Source organism: Artibeus jamaicensis, unplaced genomic scaffold (assembly GCF_021234435.1).
Source record: "Artibeus jamaicensis isolate MK-2021 breed Jamaican fruit bat unplaced genomic scaffold, CSHL_Jam_final scaffold_369, whole genome shotgun sequence".
In the NCBI taxonomy this organism is placed as follows: domain Eukaryota; kingdom Metazoa; phylum Chordata; class Mammalia; order Chiroptera; family Phyllostomidae; genus Artibeus; species Artibeus jamaicensis.
In genome coordinates, this window is record NW_026522042.1 from 34040650 (window position 1) to 34061843 (window position 21194).

General features: G+C 48.7%; 1 protein-coding gene across 2 annotated transcripts in view; it reads left to right on the plus strand.

Moving 5' to 3' along the window:
* The first annotated feature begins 392 nt into the window (after positions 1–392).
* Positions 393–21194, plus strand: part of SLC6A3 (solute carrier family 6 member 3) — a 37479-nt gene continuing 16677 nt past the window's right edge. For both annotated transcript variants that reach the window (XM_053657339.1, XM_037137301.2), the window contains exons 1-6: positions 393–461; positions 2359–2691; positions 4043–4174; positions 10424–10655; positions 18620–18758; positions 19943–20077. In XM_053657339.1, coding sequence (XP_053513314.1) covers positions 2406–2691; positions 4043–4174; positions 10424–10655; positions 18620–18758; positions 19943–20077 — 924 coding nt within the window. In that variant the 5' untranslated portion in view covers positions 393–461; positions 2359–2405. The remainder of the gene's footprint in view (positions 462–2358; positions 2692–4042; positions 4175–10423; positions 10656–18619; positions 18759–19942; positions 20078–21194) is intronic.

Consider the following 21194-nt stretch of genomic DNA (forward strand, 5'->3'; position numbering starts at 1 on the left):
GCAGGGAGCCCCGCAAGCAGAAGTCGGTGCGCAGGGCAGCTCCAGGGGGATGCAGGCGAGTGTGAGAGGGAGACCTAGACTGGTCCCGCAGGAAAACAGCTCATCCCGATTATGCCACGCCTCGGACGCACAAGTGTTCCCGCTCTTGAGCATCGGAGGCTCCCGGTCGCGCAAGACCTGGGGCAGAGGGTTCTACCGGCCCTGGCCACCGGCTTCTGCCCTCTGTCTGGGTCCCGGGTGGCGGGTGCAGGGCGCGGCGGGCCTCATTCCCCCGCCCCCCTAGGGCGGCGCGGAAGCGGAGCAAGACAGGCTTGAGCCCCCGACGGCGCCGGGGCGGGGCGGGCCAGGCGACGTGATAAGAGCCAGGAGGCCGAGACCGCCCACTGCAGCGGGACGGAGCCGGAGCTTTCCAGGACGCTAGGCGTAGGACCCCAGAGCGGAGCTGAGGCTGGGGAAGGCAGGTAAGGAGGCCGGTGCATTCCGTGGGCAACTTCCTGCACAGTCAGGCGTCCCGCGTATTTTCGGGGCTTGCCGTTCGCGCCGTGGAGCCCGAAGGCTGCAGCCGAGGGGCACAGAGCTGGGACGGGAGCCGTGAGGAGGTATCGCGTCCCTCGGACGACAAGGTCTCCAAAAGTCATTCACAGCCCGGGATGCACAGCGCTCCCCGACAGACAGTGTCATTGGAGACCTTAAGGCGATCGGTGGCTGAGAGATGTGTGCACCATGGGGGATACAGGGTTGATGCGCGCCCCCCTGGCCCCTAGTCCGGGCCCCGCTGGAGGAGCGCCCGTCCTACGGCCGCGCTCGGCTCCAGGGGTCCCGCGAAGGGGTGGCTTCCCTGCGGCGCCAGCACTGGGGAGCACAGCTGTGGTGACTGATTCTGCGTGTTGGACCAGACGCGATGCTAGATGAAGGGGACGTGGGCAGAGACGCCCCCCACCCCCATCCGATCCAGGTGGCTTTCTCCGCAAATGGTCCCTGGAGCAGGGTTTCTTCTCTGACTCCACGGCTGAGAGCGGGCGCATGGAGTTGCGGACTCTGTGCTTCCGGGACAAACGGGCCAGAGGAGCGAACCGCTGCTGATGGGCCGGCTGTGTTTTTCTAAGAGACCGCAATTTGCTTTCTTTATCCAAACCTGGCCTCTGAGGCCACTGCTTCAGGAGTGTGTCAGCTCACCCCAAATGCTGGGCATGGGCTTCCCCGCAGGTGGCCAGAGGGGGCTGCAAGGGCCCTGGTTAGAACAAAAAAGCTGGAATTTGCTGCCTCTGCATCTCCACCCCGTCTGGAGGCACCCCGCGGCTGGCCGGTTCACCTGCTCCTCGGAGCACGCAGCCCCTCGGCTTGTTTTTCATACCTCTCAGGAAGGTGCAGTTGGGTCAGCAGAGGTGAAGGAGCCACCCAGAGTTGGTACATAAAATAACTTAAGTTGTGAGTTTTCATTCAAACTTGGACACAGTGCAAAATTTGCCCACTAAGCTGCCATCCTGTTATGCTTCTTCTTCAACCTCTATGGGTGTGTGTGCGTGAGCATGTATGCATGAGCACCTGTGCACAAGCCCGTGTGTGAGCCGCGTGTGAATGTGGGGGGGGGGGGGGGCGTCAAATGCCGAAAGTCAAATTTGAAACTGCTCTTGGACCCGAGGGCCCGGCTTGCTCATGGCCTTTACTGTGGAATTTCTTCTGTTCCCCCTGAGGACACTGCCCAGGGTTTATGGCAGTGATCTGGAAATGAGCTCCCTGGCACCGGTGTGAAGTATAGGAGCTGGTGGTCCCTCTGGTGAATCCTGACACAATGCTCTCACCTGTGCCCACTCTGCCAGGTGACGCTGGTGAGCCACGGGGCCATGGCTGTATGCGGATCATGTATACGTTTCTTGAAGAAACCATTATCATTGTTTTGTAAACTTTTCATTGCTGTGGCTGACTTTGTTGATAGTGGAATGAATAGGTGCGCACTCTTGTAAAGACTTATTGTCGGGTGCTATTTGAAGACAGTAAATTACTCCCTTCTGTGTGGGGTATGGCAGCAGTAACCGTTTGCATTATTGTTAAAAGCAAAATTAGAGATTACACACCATCACTGCACTTTCATTGGACTAGAGAGGAGAGCCAGGGGCAGGGGGCAAAGCAGATGTCTGTCTGGGGCTTCCACAGTGTGCCGTAGCCTTTGGGAAAAATAACTCTTACGCCGCCCTCAGTCCTGCCACGCCATCTCAGCTGTTTGGAATGGATTTGTTTGGCCCCAAAGAAAGGATTATAAATGCCTTGGATCTTTGCTCTTGCCACTGGGTGCATCTGTAGTTCTGGCTACTAACTCACTGCATTCCTGTGTATGTTTATTTTTCATGCTGGCTGAAGACCAAGAGGGAAGAAGTGCAGGATCCTAGATTCCATCCAGTCTGCCCATGAGTAGAAGCAAATGCCCAGTGGGACTGATGCCTTCCGTGGTGGCCCCGGCTAAGGAGCCCAATGCCACATGCCCAAAGGCAGTGGAACTTGTTTTGGTCAAGGAGCAGAATGGGGTGCAGCTCACGAACTCCACCCTCGTCAGCTCCCCACAGACCCCCGTGGAGACCCAGGAACGGGAGACATGGAGCAAGAAGATAGACTTCCTTCTCTCGGTGATTGGCTTCGCCGTAGACCTGGCCAATGTCTGGCGATTTCCTTACCTGTGCTACAAAAACGGCGGGGGTGAGTCCCCGCATGCCCTCCCTCTGCTGGGCTAGAGGCAGGGCGATGGAGGCAGGCTTTTGAGAAATGGGCATTCTCCGGCAACATGGCATGGCTTTGTAACTCAGCACTAGCCGGGCACAGGTTCCCCATGTGTGTGTCACAGAACCATGGAGGGAGAGTTCGGACCACTCTCACCCTGGGCCAGGACGTCACAGGAGAGCAGGGAGCAGAAGTTAGCAGTTGGAGGCGCCATGGCTCTGTCTTCTGTTTCCAAAGGTGTTTTTCACTTTGGAAAGAAAAGACCCACACAGAAGGGTAGCTTCGGCTGACTAAAAACAGTCTTTACAAAGGGGGTCCCTTGATCGAAGATGCCCTGTAAAGGTGTCGTTCTCCTACCCCCTGCTCCTACTATTCCCTGCACTCAGCCAGTCCTGAAACCACGACTATCTCAGGACTCAGGCAGAGAACTTAAGTGAGATAAAGGGGGAAATCACCTCAAAAATTAGAGTTGAGAATCCAGGTAAGTTGGTGCTCACGCCCACCCTCCCGGTGCCTCCATCTCCCTGACAGCATCCCAGAATCGCTGGCCACACCACAACATACAAAAGGCGGGTGTGGGAAGACAGTCCTGAGGAGGCCTCCCAGCATGCCTGTGGGTAGGTTGGCGTCACTCTGCCCAGATCTAGGGGAGAAGACTGAGGCCTCCGTGGGCAGTAGGACAGACGATCCCGGGGCCTCCCTGCCTCCCTCCTCATTCCAGGAAGAGAGCCACGGTGAAGCTCCCTCTCATTCAAGGCAGAACTTTAGCAAGCAGAGCCCTGGGGTCCTGAACTTTGTGCTCGGGACAGGGTGCAGTTACAAGAGGAGCAAGGCACTTCCCTGGAGGGACCACAGCCCCCGATCCAGGCAGGTTTCAAATGCTGGAATCTGGAATTGATGACAGAACCCACACAAGGTCAGAGGTGGCCCGTAGATCCCACAAGAATCGCAACTCAAGAGAGACAGACATTCCATACAGGAGCACGGGGAGGCACAGGCAGGGAAGGAGCCGCAGTGCATGCTGGGTTGTGTCTGCTGTCCTCTCGGGGGCTGACCCCATAACCTGGGGCTGGAACATTGGCAGTTCAGTAGGGATGGGCTTGCTTCGAAAGCTTTAGAAGGGTTCGGAGCACTGATGACGGTGGGGCTAGGCATGGAGGGAGGAGACCCACCCAACCCAGCCTGAGGCTTCCAGCCTGTGGACAGGGGCCAGGCAGGGAGCTTCAGGAGAAACAAGGGCAGGGATTGGGGTCCGAGCCAAAACGCATGTGGTCAAGGGAGGTAGGTGAGCCTTTGAGGCCCTCAGTGATCATGTTGTCATGCCCCACAGGTGCCTTCCTGGTCCCCTACCTGCTCTTCATGGTCATTGCGGGGATGCCACTTTTCTACATGGAGCTGGCCCTTGGGCAGTTCAACAGGGAGGGCGCTGCTGGTGTCTGGAAGATCTGTCCCATACTCAAAGGTAACAGTAGGGACACCTCCTCACACCTCGCGTGGCACAGACCAAGGCTGCGGCTCCAGAGCTGTTGAAGCAAGCCCGCCCGAGTCGGGTGCACTCCATCCTGCTCTGCTAGGTGTCTTCACACATGAACACACCATTCCAATTTTGGTCCTACTCTAAAGATCTGTGATGACCAAGATTTGAGAGTGTATTTCCTTCCTTCCAGATGAAGCCACCTGTAATTAAATTCATTAGTGGTGTTATTTTGTCCAGTGTTAAAATGATAAAAAAGACAAAACCTCTATCCATTGGTCAGGTACCTATCATCTATTTGTCTATCATCTACATATCTATCCATCAATCTATCTAGCCATCATCTACCTATCTGTCATGTGCATATCATCTATCTATCTATCAACCGTCATCTATCAACCATCTATCATCTACCTACCCACCTACTTATTTATCATGTATGTATATCTATCATCTATTAAATGTCAACTGAGCAGAAATAAAATCAGGAGGCTCTGGCTAGAAATAAACAATAAAGATTTATTCAAGGGTCTTAAGGTTTACATATTAGAAACACAACTAGGCAATACCCAGAGTGTTCCAAAGAAGGAAGAAAAGTTGAGGGTTGTTATAGAAAGTTATACTGGAGAAGAATCAGTCCTGCATTCTTAGCTTCTAGATTGGTCCAGGATGGCAACCCACTAGATGACCAGTGGTCTGGATACTGGATGACAGGTGGTCTGGACACCTTCCCCCAGTCCTTCAGGGGGCAGTCAGAGTTATTAGGAGGTTTGATGTCTGGGCATTGATTTGAGATGAGAAACTTCAAAGGTTTAAGTTCCCAGGCTACTTAAAACAAGAACAGAATTGTTTCCTCATGCCTCAACCTACTTGACTTTACTAATTTAGCAGTTCAACAATCTACCTACCTATCTATATCTATCATTTACTTATCTATCTATCTATCTATCTATCTATCTATCTATCTATCAGAACTACCTATTATCTATAGTCTACCTAACTGTCTAGTTACTTTTGGCCTTCTAGGCTGCCTCCGAGATGCCACAACACCGTGAAGCAAACACACCTCGTGGTGAGCGCAGGTGACCAATCTCCCCAAGGTCACCCAGCTGAATCCTCCTGAGAGCCCCAAGGGGGGAACACACTGTCTTGTTTCCATCTTGGGGAAGCAGGCACTGAAATGGAGGGCTTGAGTCACTGGCCCTTGTCAGCTTGTTAGGGACAGTGTGGGATTCAATCCCAGACTTGTCTGACCCCCATTGAACCAGTAAGAGGCGATGGGTCAGGAGGATTCAGGGTTATTTTCTCAACAAGACCACAGAAGGTGCGTGGTTCAAACAGCTGGTTTCATTAAGAAAATGGCTCTTTAAAGCTCAGGCTCTGGATTCTCTCAGAAGTTCTTGACAAGTTGGTGTTTGAGGAGAGCAGAAGCCTCAGGGTGTCTCCAAGGCTGTTGTGTGGGGGGCAGGGGGGTGTGCTCAGACAGAAGCTGATCCAGCCTCGGGGGTGAGGCCCTCGCACGGCTGCTGGGGTCGGTGGTCTCCATGGAAGTTACAGTCGCAGCAGAAATGCTGAGACGGCCTGGCTGTGGCACCTCCTACACGCACTGTGTGTTATTCCTGCCTAATGGTCTGCTGGGTGAATCTGGAGATGTTAGCAATTTCTTCTGAGGCTAAATAATTCATAGAGCCACCCTAAAGTAGAACTACAGAGCAAGACTCAGACACCTCTGGGTTCAGGCACCAGGCGCGCAGTGTTCCTTTGTGCAATTTGCACACAGAAGTCAAAGCTCAGAGGAACTGCCTGAGACTCGCCCCTGGCTCCATCATTAATTCCCCAGTGGAGAAATATGCAGGTACCAAAGATACCAGGCACCTGTTAGTGACAGGACAGGTGCAGGTACTGACCTGGACATTTCGGCATCTGTGTACTGGCACAACGTTGGTGCCATCGAGGGCAGTAAACCCAAGCTAACAGACAAGACACAAACGAGTTAATCGTGTTCTCCCAGGCTCTGCTGGGCAGCCGCTAGCATGTCATGTGGTCATGCACTGCAATAAGCTTTCGCTGTGGTCAGTATTTACAGAACATTAAAGCACCAAGTCGGAAATTAAGCGCATCTATCCTCAAGTAACAATCTGGGGAAGCATTGAGGAAGGATGGCTCCAGCTGTGGTGCGGCCTGTGGTAATGTACGTTTGCATCTCTGGATTTCCAAGAGGCACGTCTTTCCAGTCCAAAGTATGTCTGCCAGAAGTTTTTTTACGTGGCATGACTCTGTGCCCCCACCTCCCACCAGGGAGTCTAACCCCGAATCAAAGTAAACCGGCCTCTTTCCTGAGCACCCTCCTGAGCACCCCACGGCAGGGTGAGGGACTGCAGAAGAGGAAGTGGATGGTGGCCCCACGGGGCTGGAGACCAGCAGGTGGACACTGATTTCCAGCTGTTTCCTGCCACACAGTTTTCTACAGCAAAGCTGCCAAAGTGAGTCATTATGCTGCAGCTTATAACATGTCAAATGCTTTCTAAGGATTTCAATGCTACTTAATACTAATGAACTGGAGCCAGTACAGGAAATATGACTGTTGGCACCCCATTCTACAGAAGCTCAGACCACAGATATTGCCACATGTCATCAATACCAGAACCTGGTGGAGAAGTAGCAGATGTCACACACCTCCGTAACTGACTCCGAGTCCCAGCCTCATAGTCACGTTCTGGCAGCTCACATCAGCTTTTGTCCAGTTTTGGAAACTTTTCCATGTGGAAGGCTGAGTTTGGGCCAAGTGCACAGCAAGAAGCGCTGTGTGACCCCACAGGCAGAACCTTAGTGGGAGCCTGGTCACTCACCTCATAACCTGGGGTCGAGGGAATCCCAAACCACAGAAGGTCAGCTATTGAGCTGGGAATCTGTGTGGCTAACACAGGGCTGTGCTCGTCAAGGATATAAATGAATCAGCACAAGAACACTAGACTTTCCTGCTTACAGAAGAGACCCTTGAACTGTTTAATGCCAACCTAGCTGTGACCCCCAACAGATGCTTTTCTCTTTGTCCAGGCTCTATCTTATCTATATGGTCCCCATTTGATAGGAGGTGGTCATCTCTCCTTAAATTAGGTGAGGCAAATGATGCTTTCCTGGATACCTTGACATGCATGCCTTCTTTTTCCTTTGTCTTTAAAAAAATCAATTAACAAAATTGCCTGTATTTTCATGTGTCATTCATTACATATGAGTAACACATGGTAAATAACATCAGTTGAAATGCCCCAAATAATCATTACAGAGCTAAAAGGTTATCTAGTCTTTCAGAGGACCGTCAGCACATCCAGGCCCAGTGAAAGCTTTCATTTGTGTCTGGAGCTGAGCTCTCGGACAGCCTGCTCCCCCCGCCTTCCCTCCCTTACCTGGGAGCTGCTCCCTGCACGTGATCGGCACAGAGCTGCACCCAAGGAAGTCAGATGGTAAGTCCACAGACAGGATGAGCTGCTTAGGCAGCTGTGCCTCATCCTCAGTCCCCTGTATTATCTGTCCAGAGTCCCTCAGGGTGGGCATGCAGCTGGAGAGGCTGCAGGTGACCCTCAGCACACAAATGTGTCATCCCAGCATCCTGGAGGGAGGAGTCTCAGAACTACCCTACTCTCCCCACTTCCTCTCTGTCCCCCTCTCTGTCATATGAGCGCACATGCACACACACCAAGTAGATAATAAAGACACCCAAATTGACAGAGGAGGAATTCTCTCTAGTTGACTGCAAAACAAAAATCCTGCTAGTAAGTCTCAAGAAGTGGAAAGCTGCTCTACCAGGGAGGCTTTTCTCCAGCTGCTCTTCTTGGAATTAGTATTTGTTTATGACACTCTCATCGAAGCCAGCTTTTGTGGATACTTTGGAGTGAGCTGGCTTTGGCAGATGGTAGAGAAGGGTAACTGTCATGCTCTCTCAAGACCTAAGGAGAGAGGTTGTTTGGCTAATTGCTAAAGACACCCTCATTTTACATATGCTCTAGAAACCCTGCCAACCTATTGAATATAAAACGGTTTATGATATTTTGTGGTCAGTAATATTTTAGTGTGATGTAGCAAACTCTTCCTCTTTCTGGAAAAAAATTTAAGGTAGCTTGAAATAAAACAGAATGCACTCAGGGTTAATATAAAAATATTAAGAAAAAGAGAAATTTAAGAAAATTGACAGAAAGAACTGTGATTGAAATTCACACTTAGCCCTGAGCTTCCTGGGAGTCAGACAGTGGAGGAACACATTTTCATTGGAGGTATGAGAGGGAACTGAACCTGCCACCTCCTTAGCAGAGACAGTTTCTCGTGGCAAGAAATGATAAAAAAAAAAAAAAAGTGTATCCATTGTGGCTTCATTCAGATGATGTGATGATGTAATGAACAACAATCAACAAAATGTGGATTTTGTGTGGCCGGGTCTTAAGTGACCCTGAAGAGGAACTTGGTGAAAGTCGGGGTGGTGAGAGGCTACGCTTCAGTGCCCCGGGCCTGTGGCTCTCTAAGGCTCTGCTGTCCTGGAAGACAGAACCTGTGGTGACTGAGCAAATAGCTGACACCAGCAACCACCTTCCCAGGGAATTGTTTCCATCACTCCAGCACTTTTGGCACCTGGACAGCAACCCAAGAGACAATGGTGCTCTCAGGTGAGGCCGAGCTCCAGTGCTGGGGTGCTGTGTCACTGACGGGGCAAGCCCACGTGCTCCTCTGGTGACCTTCTCACTCTGTTGTGAAGGTTGAGAAACCCGCCTGCCCAGATGAAGAGCTACCCACACAGCGGTGGGTGCAATACCAAAAGCAAAGTCAGCTCTTCCTTCGGATACTGGATCTTGATCTGCTCTAGTGTTCGAGCAAAGCTCCTTTGAGTTCCCCAAATTTCAAGCTGAGGATTTGGTATGCAACGTTTTAATCTTAAATGAATTTCACAGCAGCCCACTGCCAGGAAAAACCTCCTGTGATGTGCTTCATGACAATGTGGCTTTCTGAGCACATGGCTTCCCCAACCAACAGGAGGAAGCCTTCTAACCACCAGGCCCGTCTGCCCACCAGTCAGGATGACACAACTCTAAAAGCTGCTCACCATTCTCTTGTGCCTCATAACCAATCCCAAATTCCAGATTTCGTGATCCTGGAAAGGATGCTCTAAAAGACTCAGGTGGCCCTAGGAGACTCTGGATAGTCATGTATGCCCCTGGCAGACCCTAGATTGTCATGCATGGTCCTGGGTAAACTTGGGTAGCCCTAGGTAGCTATGAATGAACCTTGATGACTCTGTTTGCCCTGAGTAGTCTTGAGTAGCTATGGGTAACCACAAATGACTCTGGTTGTTTCTGGGTGGCCCTGAATTAGCCATAGTGGGCCTGGATGGTCTTGGATGTCCTTGGTGGTCCTAGATGAGCCTGGGTAGCTGTGATAGCTATGGAGGACCTTAGTGACTATCAGTCACTGTGGATGGCTCTAGGTGTCCCTGGATGGCTCTGGGAATCACTGAGCATTCCTGGGTGACCCTCAATGGCCTTTGATGACCCTATAGTCATGGATGGCCCTGAATGTTTCTGGGTGACCCTGAATGGTTTGGAATAGCATGTGTTGACATTTGGTGATTTTTGTATCTCTGAGTATCCCTAGATGACCCAGGGTGGCCATGGATGGCCGTGGATGACAGTGGGTGGTTCTGATGGTTTTGCATGGCCTGGTGCTGCTGAGTAACTCTGAGTATGATTGCCCAGGGTGACCCAGAGTGGCTCTAGATGACCTTGGGTGAGCCTGGATGATCCTGTTTGATCTTGAGTGGCTGTGGGTAGCCACGAATGGCTCTTGGTTACCCTGTATGTCTGTGAGTGACCTGGTTCTACCACGGTGGCCCTAGATGATCCTATATGTTCCTGGATGACTCTACATAACGCTGGCCTTACCAGGGTGGTCCAGGATACCCTCCAATGACGCTAAATGGTCTTTAGGTTTTGAATGCCCCTCAGAGATATTCTGAATGTCTCTGTGTGGACAGTGAAGACCGTAGATGATTTTGGAAGGGGGAAGCCCCTCTCTGTGATCGCAGCATAAAATCTAGCAAATGCCCTTTCACTTCTCTTCCCCTGTGTATTTAAAGATGTTGCCTGCATTAGAATGGTGGCAAACAGCTGATGGAGGGTGGCAATGCCTTCTGTAAGGGAAGGTGGGAGGAGGCGTTCTGTTGATGGTGGCTCTGTGCTCTCACTGCCCTAGGTGTGGGTTTCACAGTCATCCTGATCTCGCTCTACGTTGGCTTCTTCTACAATGTCATCATTGCCTGGGCACTGCATTACTTCTTTTCCTCCTTCACCATGGAGCTGCCCTGGATCCACTGCAACAACACCTGGAACAGCCCCAACTGCACAGATGCCCACTCTGGCAATGCCAGTGACGCCTTGGGCCTCAACGACAGCTTCAGGACCACGCCCGCTGCCGAGTATTTTGAGTAAGTGGGGGGTCCACTCCTCTGGGTTCAATGACTCTTCACTTGCTGTGTCTGCCTTAGGAAGGGAAGGACACAGAGCCGAGCACTCTATTGCAGCTCAGGGGTCAGCTACCCACCCTTGGTGCCTTAAAAGGGTGTGAGAGGACCCTATCCTTGTCCTGTGCTCATGTTTTCTTCCCTTGGATTCTTCTGGGACAACACTAGCATGAGTCCTCAGTAGAGGTGGAAGGCTGAGTAGGCCCATGGCTTCTCTGCCCTGCTCCCTGTTTGAGGTAGGAGGGGGCCAGCCAGAGGTATTACACACACTGTGTATGAAAGGCACTGGGCCCTGGGCCCTGGGGGCTGCAATGTCACCTCCAGTCACCTCCAGAGTGGGCTGGGTCTGAGGTTCTCATTCACCGGCCCTCCCTCTACAAGTAGGCCAGGTTCAGCTTTCTCCAGGAAAGATGCCTTCCTGGGCAGGCTAAGCTGCAGCCTCACTAAACAGACCAGGTCTGCAGGTGCACTGACTGTGTGCTTCTCATGATATGCTCTTTTCCTCTTACAATGCTGGTCTTTTCATGGTCTATCCTCAGTCCCCATGTGCAGCAGCCTTCCATGTGTCCCACTCCTCACCCCCTTTTGTCAAGCCTGGCCTTCTGCATTGCACACTAAGTGTCCCCCACCACCTAGAGGCCTATCCCTCCTCTCAAATGTATTCTCTGAATCCTTTCTGACACTGAGTCAGATCTTGGCTTCCCCTCCTCCCTCATGGCAAGAGGCAGGCTTTGGAAGGTCTGCATGGACTGCTAGAGGAGTTAGGTGTTTTCTTAAAGTATCATTGGGAAGACTGTGGTTTGGGCATGGGGGTTGTGTGATGGGCTGATTTTAGGAAGACACCCTTTTGGGTGGTTTGGGATTCGACATAGTGAAAGGTGTCTGAGGAGGCTCTTTTTCCCATAGTGGGAAAGAGAGGTGACTGCCAAGAAAGAACACCCTCCCCAATCCAGGAGGAGGGTAACTCTGAGCCTGGGAGGCTGAGGGCTTTCTTCTCATGGAACTCACAAGAAGGGTGAACTGGCTTCAGAGAATCAGCCTGGAATCTGCCCCATTTGATTTGTCTGGAAGATGTGGGGATGGGCGTATCCTGGAGAAATGGAGACACAGGCAGGTTACCTGAGTATGTGCATAGGACTCAGTGAGACAAGCAACCAAGAAATTGTAGAATTGTCCAAATACAGGAAAGCCAAGCATTCAATAAAGTGATTTTGTCTGTTCTTATGAGGAAAAAAACGGTGCTTCATTACTTCATTTCCTAAATGTCACAATATCTCATTAAGACGCTGAGACCAGGGGTACATGTGCTTTTGCCCATGTGGCCCCACTCTTGGGGCTAGCATGTAATGCAGAGAAGGGGCAGGGGACCTCTGCACTCAAAGTAGCCATGCAGAGGCGGTTGCGGTGAGAGCCTGGGCATGTCCTAGTCAGGTCCTACCACACATGAGGACATTCACAGGTAGCTCGTGCTGGAGATGGGTTTAATTTGTCATTTTGCCAACAAAACGGTGGCTCAGTGGTCAAGCTAGCATGTCTTTTACAACTTCAAGATCGATCTCAGTGCAACTTAGAACATCTGGAAAGCTTGCTGCAGTGTTGAAAGGTGCCGAGTGACACCATTTTAGAACTGCTTATCTTTTGTTTGGCAGGTGTGGAAAGAGTTCATTTATCCAAGTGATTTTCAGATAAGAAAATTAGAGGGAAAAAAGTCGTTACTCTAGTGATTTATAACTAAGAATTCTAGAGGGAAAGAATATACGTGATACGTGACTTTTAAAAATCAGACTAGTGAAATCTAATTGAAAATCTATAGCCTAGGGGGTAAGAGGGTAGGGGGACTGGGTTAAAAAGGTGAAAGAAAGCAAAAAAAAAAAAAAAAACCTCCTAGAGAACATTATGGTGATTATCAGAGAGAAAGGGGGTGAGGAGGTAGAAGGGGAATAAATAGTGATGAAAGGAAACTTGACTTGGGGTGGCGAATACACAATACAATATATGGATGATGTGTTATAGAATTATACCCCTGAAACCTATTTAATTTTATTAACCAATGTCACCTCAATTATTCCATTATAGACAAACAAACAAATAAATAAAGTGCAAGTGAAAATCTCCAGTCTTGGAGAGAGACACTGAGGCAGAAGGTGCCCAGGCCCCCACTTCATAAAGGACAGGTTAGCATGAGCAGGTGCTGCACCATCACTGGAGGTGATGGTGGGACAAGAGGGAGGCATTTGAAGAAAGTTTACAGCAAAGTCATGGATTGGTGATGATACTGAGGCCCTGGTGCTCCTCCCTGGAGTGGCAACTGGATTTCCCTGAGTCAGGTCCCTGTGACCATGTCAGAGCATTTTCCAGAATTTAAATCTACTCTATAAAGTGCACCGTAATAAAAAGGATCGCATGTTCCTGCAGGCACATATAATTAGGGGGCTCACCATGAAGTGCCAGGCCAAGATACTGCCATTGTAAATTAGTAAAGCTCTAAGTCTTCCATTGTGGGCACATGTAGCTCTGTCACTAACCATCATGGGACTCCAGTCCCCTGTGCAATATATAAAGTTATGAACTATCGTGCATCTGACAACTGGAATGTTAGCAGGGTGGATCTGAAAGGTCTTCACCATGCATTTTAACCCCAGGTCCTCAGAGGGTACAGTAACTCTCAGGCTTGATGAGATGGCTAATCACTCACTGGTCAATGGAAAGCACTCATACCTTCCTGGGCTGAGCAGTGCAGACTCAGAGTGGCTTTTTCATGCTCCACAGACTCTGTAGAACTCTCCCCAGCAGGTGAGAGTCCTGCAGGAGTTGATGTGTCCCCAGCTCCAAGGGTTCCAGAAGCCTTTCTGCTGCAGTTTTCTGTACAGACAAGTGAAAGGAAGCAGTCACAGTGGTGATGGCTCCACTCATGTGACGGCTCAGCCTGGGGACTAGGTAATGAAAAATCACTAGCCCATGAAGTTTTCTTTATTTTCATCCTTCTTACCTGAGAGAAAGAAACCCTTTAGTAGTCACCCCCAATTTGCCCATTTTATGGGGTCCCCATTTGTCACCCAGAACCTCTTTCCTCATTAGTCCCTGTGCTTGCTAACCCCCCACCTGCAGTCCCTAGTGGGTGTGCATGAGAAAATGCTATAGGCTCAGAGCAGAAACCAGAAGTTCATGGCTGTGACTCCAGAATCATGAAACAATGCAGTGAACACACTTGACAAATATGAAATCTGAGCTTGGAAAGGGCTCTAGAAACCCCAAAATAGGCCCATGCAACTCCCACCAATTTAAAATGTCCCTCAGTCTCGTAAACACTCACCAGTACCATCTTCAGCTACTTTTTAATATAAATTAGAAAGCTACAAATTTAGAGCTATAAATTTGCCTCTAAAAGACTGCTTTAGCTGCCTCCTATAAAGTTTCATATATTGTATTTTCATTTTTATTCAGTTCAAAGTGTTCCTTGATCTGCCCTTGTGATTTCTCCTTTGACTCATGAGATATTTTTGGAGTTTCATTGTTTAACTTTGAAACCTTTGGAGATTTTCTAGATATGTTTCTGTTATTGACTTCTAATTTAATTCTGATTTGGTGAGATGACATACTTGTAAAACCGCATTATTTCAAAATATACAGTGAATTGTTTTATGGCTTAGTATATGGTTGAAACTGGTAAGTGTTCCACAGGCACCTAAAAAGAATGTGTGTCCTGCCCTCACTGGTGTGGCTCAGTTGCTTGTGCATCATCCCACAAAGTGAAAGGCCATAGTTCGATTCCCAGTCAGGACACATGCCTGGGTTGCAGGTTCAATCCCCTATCAGGGCACATATGAGAGGCAATCTATCAATGTTTCTCTCTCATGTTGATATTTCTCTCCTTTTTCTCTTTCTCTTCCCCTTTCTCTAAAAATAAATAAATAAAATCTTTAAAGAAAAAGAAAGAATGTCCTGCTGTTGTTGGGCTGAGAGTTGTGTTGTTGGCCACTTCTTGTTAGCTCCTGGTGCTATGCAGGTCTCCTTACTTATTTCTGTCTATTTGTTCTATTGTTAGTGAGAAAGGGTGTTGAGTCTCAACCATAATTATATATATATGCCTATTTCTCTTCCCAGCTCTATTACACTTTGCTTCATTTGTGTATTTTGACTGTCATGAAATGCATGTATATTTATGAATATCAACTCTTTGAACTGACCATGTCCTTATTATGAAATGTCCCTCTGGGTAACATTTCCCATTCCAAAGTTGACTTTGTCTAATAGTATGTATGATCACCCAAGCTTTTCTATGAGTGATGTTTTCTACTTATTCAACATTTCGTGGGCTCTCCTACCCTTATGTACAGCAAGCTTCCATTTCATCTGAAGAATTTCACTGGACATTTTTTATAGGACAGACATGCAGGCAATGAATTCGCTCAGCTTTCTTTTCCACCTTTGTCCTTTTAACCTATATGTGTCAGATTTAAAGTGGGTTTCTTGTAGACAGCATAGAGATGGTTCTTGCTTTTTTATTCAGCATCTCAGCTTTTTTTATTTACAATCTTTGTCTTTTATTCAGTTTCCAATCAGTAATTATGAGTATGGTTGTGTTTAAGACTTTCATCTAGATATTTCTTCCTCTCCCATCTCTTCTTTGTTTCTTGTTTCCTGTGTTTATTCCTTCTTCCAAACTAATCAATTTCAGGCTTTTCTTTTATCTGCACTGTCGGCTAATAAACCATAGCTCTTTGTTTTAATTTTTAGTGGATATTACAGAGTTTACAGTATATACATTTAGCATACTGTAGACTACCTTCAAATAACATTATACCACTTCACATATAATGTGAGAGCCATTCACACTATATCTCCATTTTTCTTCATATTGTTTATGGAATAATTGTCATAAATTTTGTTTCTATTATGTTATAAACCCCACGATACATGTTACTGTTTTTTATCTAAACAGTAAATTACATTTTTAAGTAAACCTTTCTATTTACCTATTTATTCAACACTTTGGGTGCTCTCCTACCTTAATGGAGAGGTAGGTTTCCATTTCATCTGAAGAATCCCACTGAGCACTTCCTGTAGAGAAGACCTGCAACCAATGGATTTTCTCAGCTTGTTTTTCTAAAAATAATTTCGCTTTTTTTGGGGGGGGGATTTTTCCTATGGTGGTAAACTATACATTACAGACAATTTGCTATTACTACTGATTTTAAGTTCACAATTCAGTGGCATTAAGTAATTTCACATTGTTGTACAGCCTTCACCTCCATCATCCCCAAAACTTTCCATCTCCCAAACTGAACCTTTGTCCCCATGACCCACTAACTCCCCATTCCCTCCCCAACCCCAGGACCCACCATTTACTTTCTGTCTCTGCATTTGACACCCCTAGAGACCTCATATCAGAGGAATCATACAGTTTTGTCCTTTGTGTCTGGTTTATTTCACTTAGTATAATGTCCTCAAGGTTCATTCATGTTGTAGTATGTCAGAGTCCCCTTTCTTGTTTAATGCTGAATAATATTCCATTGTGTGGATGGGCCATATTTGGTTTATCAATGGACACTTGGGTTGCTTCTATCTTCTGGCTACTGGAAATAATGCTGCTATGAACAATGGTGTAAAGATATCTGTTTGAGTTCCTGCTTTCAATTCTTTTGGGTGTATACCCAGAAGTAGAATTGCTGGATTATATCAAAATTCTGTTTAATATTTTAAGAAACTACCATACTGTTTTCCACAACAGCTGCACCATTTTGCATTCTCACCAAAAATACATACAAGTTCCAATTTGTCTACATTCTTGATGATGCTAATTTTCTGTTTTGGTTTTTTTCCTTCTTGTTTTGATAGTAGCCATTCTAATGACTATGCAGTGGTATCTCATTGTGGTTTTGATTTGCATTGCTCTAATGATTAGTGACATTGAGCATGAATTAATGAGTTCATTTGTCATCTGTATACCTTCTTTGGAGAAATATCTACTCAAGTCATTTGCTCACTGTTGAATTGAGTTGTTTGAAGGGTTTTTTTTTTTGTTATTCACTATTAGGGGCTCTTTATATATTCTGATATTAATTTTTTATCAGATGTGTGATTTGCAAATATTTTCTTTCATTCTGTGGATTGTCTTTTTACTCAGTTGATAGTACATCTTAACGCACAAAAGTTTTTCATTTTGATGAAGTCAGTTATCTATCTTTTTCTTTTATTGTTTGTGCTTTTGGTGTCATATAAAAAAATCCATAGCCAAAAAATAAAAAAAATACAAAATCCAACTAAGCTCATAGACATAGAGAACTGATTGATGATTGCCAGAGATAAGGGGCTAATGGGTTAGAAAAACTGGGTGAACTGGTTTTTTGTTTGTTTAAATAAATTGAATATTTTAATTAAAAATCCATTGATAAATCCAAGGTCTTGAAGATTTATGCCTATGTGTTCTTCCAATAGTTTCGTAATTTCAGCTCTTACATTTTATCTTTTACCCGTTTGAGTGGAGTTTTGTACTGGTGTGAGGGAGCTATGGATTGATTTTTCTCCTGGCTGTAGGTCACATTTTCTTGCTTCTCGTTATATCTATAAACTTTTATATCGGGCGCTGGACTTGGTGATTTTAACATTTGTGCTATTTACATTTTGCGATCTTCCTTTCACGTGTGTTGGATTTGCTCCGATAGGGAGTTAATTTGCTTGTGGTACGGTTTTCTCCTTCTGCACCTTGCTGAAATGCTTCTGGGGCAGCCTTTGTTTCAGGAATTTTTATCTCCTCTACTGAAGTGGCCCTTCCAGAGTCCACTGAACTCTCCATGTGATCAGCAAGCCCCCTGCTCTGACTGGTGGGAGCTCAGTGGTCCTCAACCCTGTGTGAGCTCTGAGACCTACAGAGTCTCACCCTGTGGCTGAGTTCGTCGGCCCCTGTGGAGAGCCTTTCCAGCACCTCAGACTTCATCACTGTATCCTTCACACAGCAAGACCCCATGCTGAGCTCCGGACCCCTGTCTGCCATTTGAAAGGTGCCTCCACAGGGGAAGTGAGGTCTTGCAGGGCTCACCTCATCACTTCCCTTCTCCCAGGAGTCTCAGCCCTGTGCCAGTCCCACATCTGCAAACACTCATTTGGTGTTCTTTGTCCAGCTTTCTAATTGGTATGGTGTCAGTCTCTCATGGCCAGAATGGAGGCTCTTCGCCCCCTTGCCCTGGCAGCCAGCTTCCCTCCCCCCAGCAGGGCACGGGTTCAGAATCAGGCTGACTGGGTCCAGGTCCCGGCTGTGTTGCTGGCTGACTTCGGGTTGGAGAGCATTCAACCCTCAGTTCCTGGGTTCCTTGTCTGTAAAAGGGCAGGACAGCTGCAGCGGGCACCCAACGTGCAGTGCAGGTAAAGCCTACAGCATGACTGGCACACCCCAAATTCTCCGGTACCCAGATCCAAGAACCATGACAACAAACACACCTGAAGAAGGAATGCAGCAGGAAGTGGAAGTGGTACAGCCCTGCTAAGACTGGTAACATCCCAGGCCATCACTATTTGGTCCTCCAGGCTACTTGTGTTCCAGAAATTTCTGCATTTCAGCCCCAAACCACCTTACCCAGACATACTTTCATCATCCCGCCATGTGCCTGCTCTTAGGAAGCACCTACCCTTCCCCGTGCCCTGCAGCATCCTGGCATGACTAGTGTGGCTATCCTATGCAACACCGGTACCTGCTGGCTCTTCTCCCCAGCTGACAGCATCTGCAGTGCCCTGTCCTCTGAAGTGTCTGTGGGTTTCACACAACTTCAAACAAGAGGAATTTTTAGTCTTGGGGAAGGAAATTGACCAGTGCAGATGAGGTGCTAATTCTCAAAGCAACTTGGAATGTTTAAGGTACGCACATGTGCAGTGTCCTAGAAGCAGCTTTATGAGTAAGTCCCCAAGGAGAAACATGTACTTTCTGCCTCCAGGCGTGGCGTGCTGCACCTCCATGAGAGCCACGGCATCAATGACCTGGGCCCTCCCCGCTGGCAGCTCACATCCTGCCTCGTGCTGGTCATCGTCTTGCTCTACTTCAGCTTGTGGAAGGGAGTGAAGACTTCTGGGAAGGTGAGGCTGCAGCCTCACCAACTGGGATATAGACACCTGGCTGTGGTTGGGTAGTGGACAGGGGGGCTATGTTTGGGTTGTAGAGTGTAGGAGTGGCTGTGGTGGGCTGGGGAGTGGATAGGGAGCCTGTGTTTGTTTGGGGAGTAGACAAAGAGGCCATATTTGGGTTGGGGAGAGGACAGGTGGCAGTGGTTGGGTTGGGGAGTGGACAGGTGGCAGTGGTTGGGTTGGGGAGTGGACAGGTGGACCAAGGTTAGGTTGGTGAGGGGACAGAGGTGGCTGTGATTATGTTGGAGAGTGGACAGGTGACCATGTTTGGTTTGGAAAGTGAACAGAAGGCCGTGGTTGGGTTATAAGGTGGACAGGGGGTGTGGTTGTGTTGCAAAGTGGACAATGACCATGATTGGGTTGGGGAGTGAACAGGTGGACTGAGGTTGGATTGGGAAGTGCAGAAGTGGCTATGATTGGGCTGAAGGAGTGGACAGTGACCAGGGTTGAGCTGTGAAGGAGAGGGGTGGCTACGGTTGGGCCAGGAAGTGGACAGGGGGCCGTGGTTGGGTTGTGGAGCCAGCACATGACTATGGTTGAGGAATGACGTCACAGGGAAAGCACCCACAGCAGAGTGTTTCCAGCATTAAGACAAGCACAACATAAGTTGGTTTTTGGCTGATGAAAATATTTTGGTTGTTATCTGGACATCCAAAGCGACTTTGACCAAAATGTGTTCATCACTTGTAATAACACATGTAGTGAAGCACCAACACACGGAATTATTTGTTCACGACAGCACTTTTCTTCCCCTCCCTGCAGCTGGAACCCATCCTGCACACGGAATCCGGGCACACATTTGCACAATCAGTAAAATGTGCTCACATCTCACGCATCAAAAATTCAGCCACTCCTGCTTACTCATACTGTGACAGACCAAATACGGAACAGGAATGTCCCTTCCTTGCCAAGTTGTTTGTCCTCTTTTAATCCCTGGGAAAGATGCACAGGATAGAAGGCATTTATAGTCTCGCCCCAGTGATCATTTGCTGAGCTGGTGTCCTGTGAATGTTTGGGATGTTGAGCTTCCCAATCAGAGGCCACTTCTCTCTTAATACAAACCATCAGGATGACCTTGTGCCCGCTCCCTGCCAGCAGGTGGCCTGTGCAGCCTGGTGATGCTGTCCTCTCCCCAGGTTGTGTGGATCACGGCCACCATGCCATACATGGTCCTTTTCGCCTTGCTCCTCCGAGGAATTACTCTTCCCGGAGCCATGGATGGCATCAGAGCATACCTGAGCGTGGACTTCCATCGGCTCTGTGAGGCGTCCGTGAGTATGCCCACTGCTCAAGGCCCTCCACTTCTAGGGGGAAGGCTGCACTTCCCCCTAGCCAGCCCACCTCCTGGAGAGACGTTCTTGGGTTCCCTGGATAAGCAGCAATGGGGCTGCCCAGTCTGGGCCAGAGAGATTTGCCACTTGCCTGGAATGCAGCCCTGAGCTCCAGCTCCCTGTTCATCAGCCCAGCAAGGCTGAGACCTGCCAGCATCTCAGGAACCCAGACTCCCTCCTCAGAAAACCAAACCTCATTGGTGGAACACTCCAGGTGCCCAGAGTACAAGAGCCTGATCTAGGTCACATCATATCAAAAACTAAGTCCAGAGCTGGGCTATAGATTTCTTCAGCAAAGGAATAAATACTTGGAGACAGCTTTCTGAGGAAAGGAGGCTTGGCCAGGCCATGGGAGAGGGGCTCCCAAGAGAGAGAAGGGGTGGCATTGCAGGGAAACAGCCCAGAAATGGCAGGACCAGTGGCTGGTGGATGTAGGGGTGATGAGAGTGGCAGCTTTAGAAAGGGGCTTGTTGCAAATCGAGGTGGACTAGATTGAGGCAGAGGGTGGAGCTCCAACAGCCACCCAGGGAAGCTCAACTAGCTGTGGAGGGAGCATGTGGACAGAAGAGAAAGCTCCAGGCTGGAGGCAAGGGGCCCTTTGGAAGGTGGCTACCTTATGCTGCTTGGTGGCAATGCGAGGTATGGGGCTCAACAGGACTCAGGAAGAAGCGGCCCAGAGGCAGAAATGGGAAGTAGTGGGTGAGCAGGGAGGGCCATCGTGGCTCCAGGCCCCCAGGAAGCCCAAGGAGGGAAAGCTGCTGCAGGAGCCACAGGAGGAAGTCTCCTTGAACACAACACCTGAAGACCATAAGGTGAGGACAGCAGTGAGGGACAGTGGTGTGGCATTGACTAGGAGCCATGCAAAGACAGGAGATGAGGCCATGAGAGCAGACACATGTTCCACGAGTGTGAAGGAAGAGGGAGCTGGACAACCAAAGAGAGAGGAAATGCAGCAGAGGCCCGGGACCACAGCTCCAGGCAGCAAGCAGGAGGGAGCGAAATGGATGCTGGCACTAGTTCATACTAGATTGACTGTGGTTGAATGGGGAAATGATAC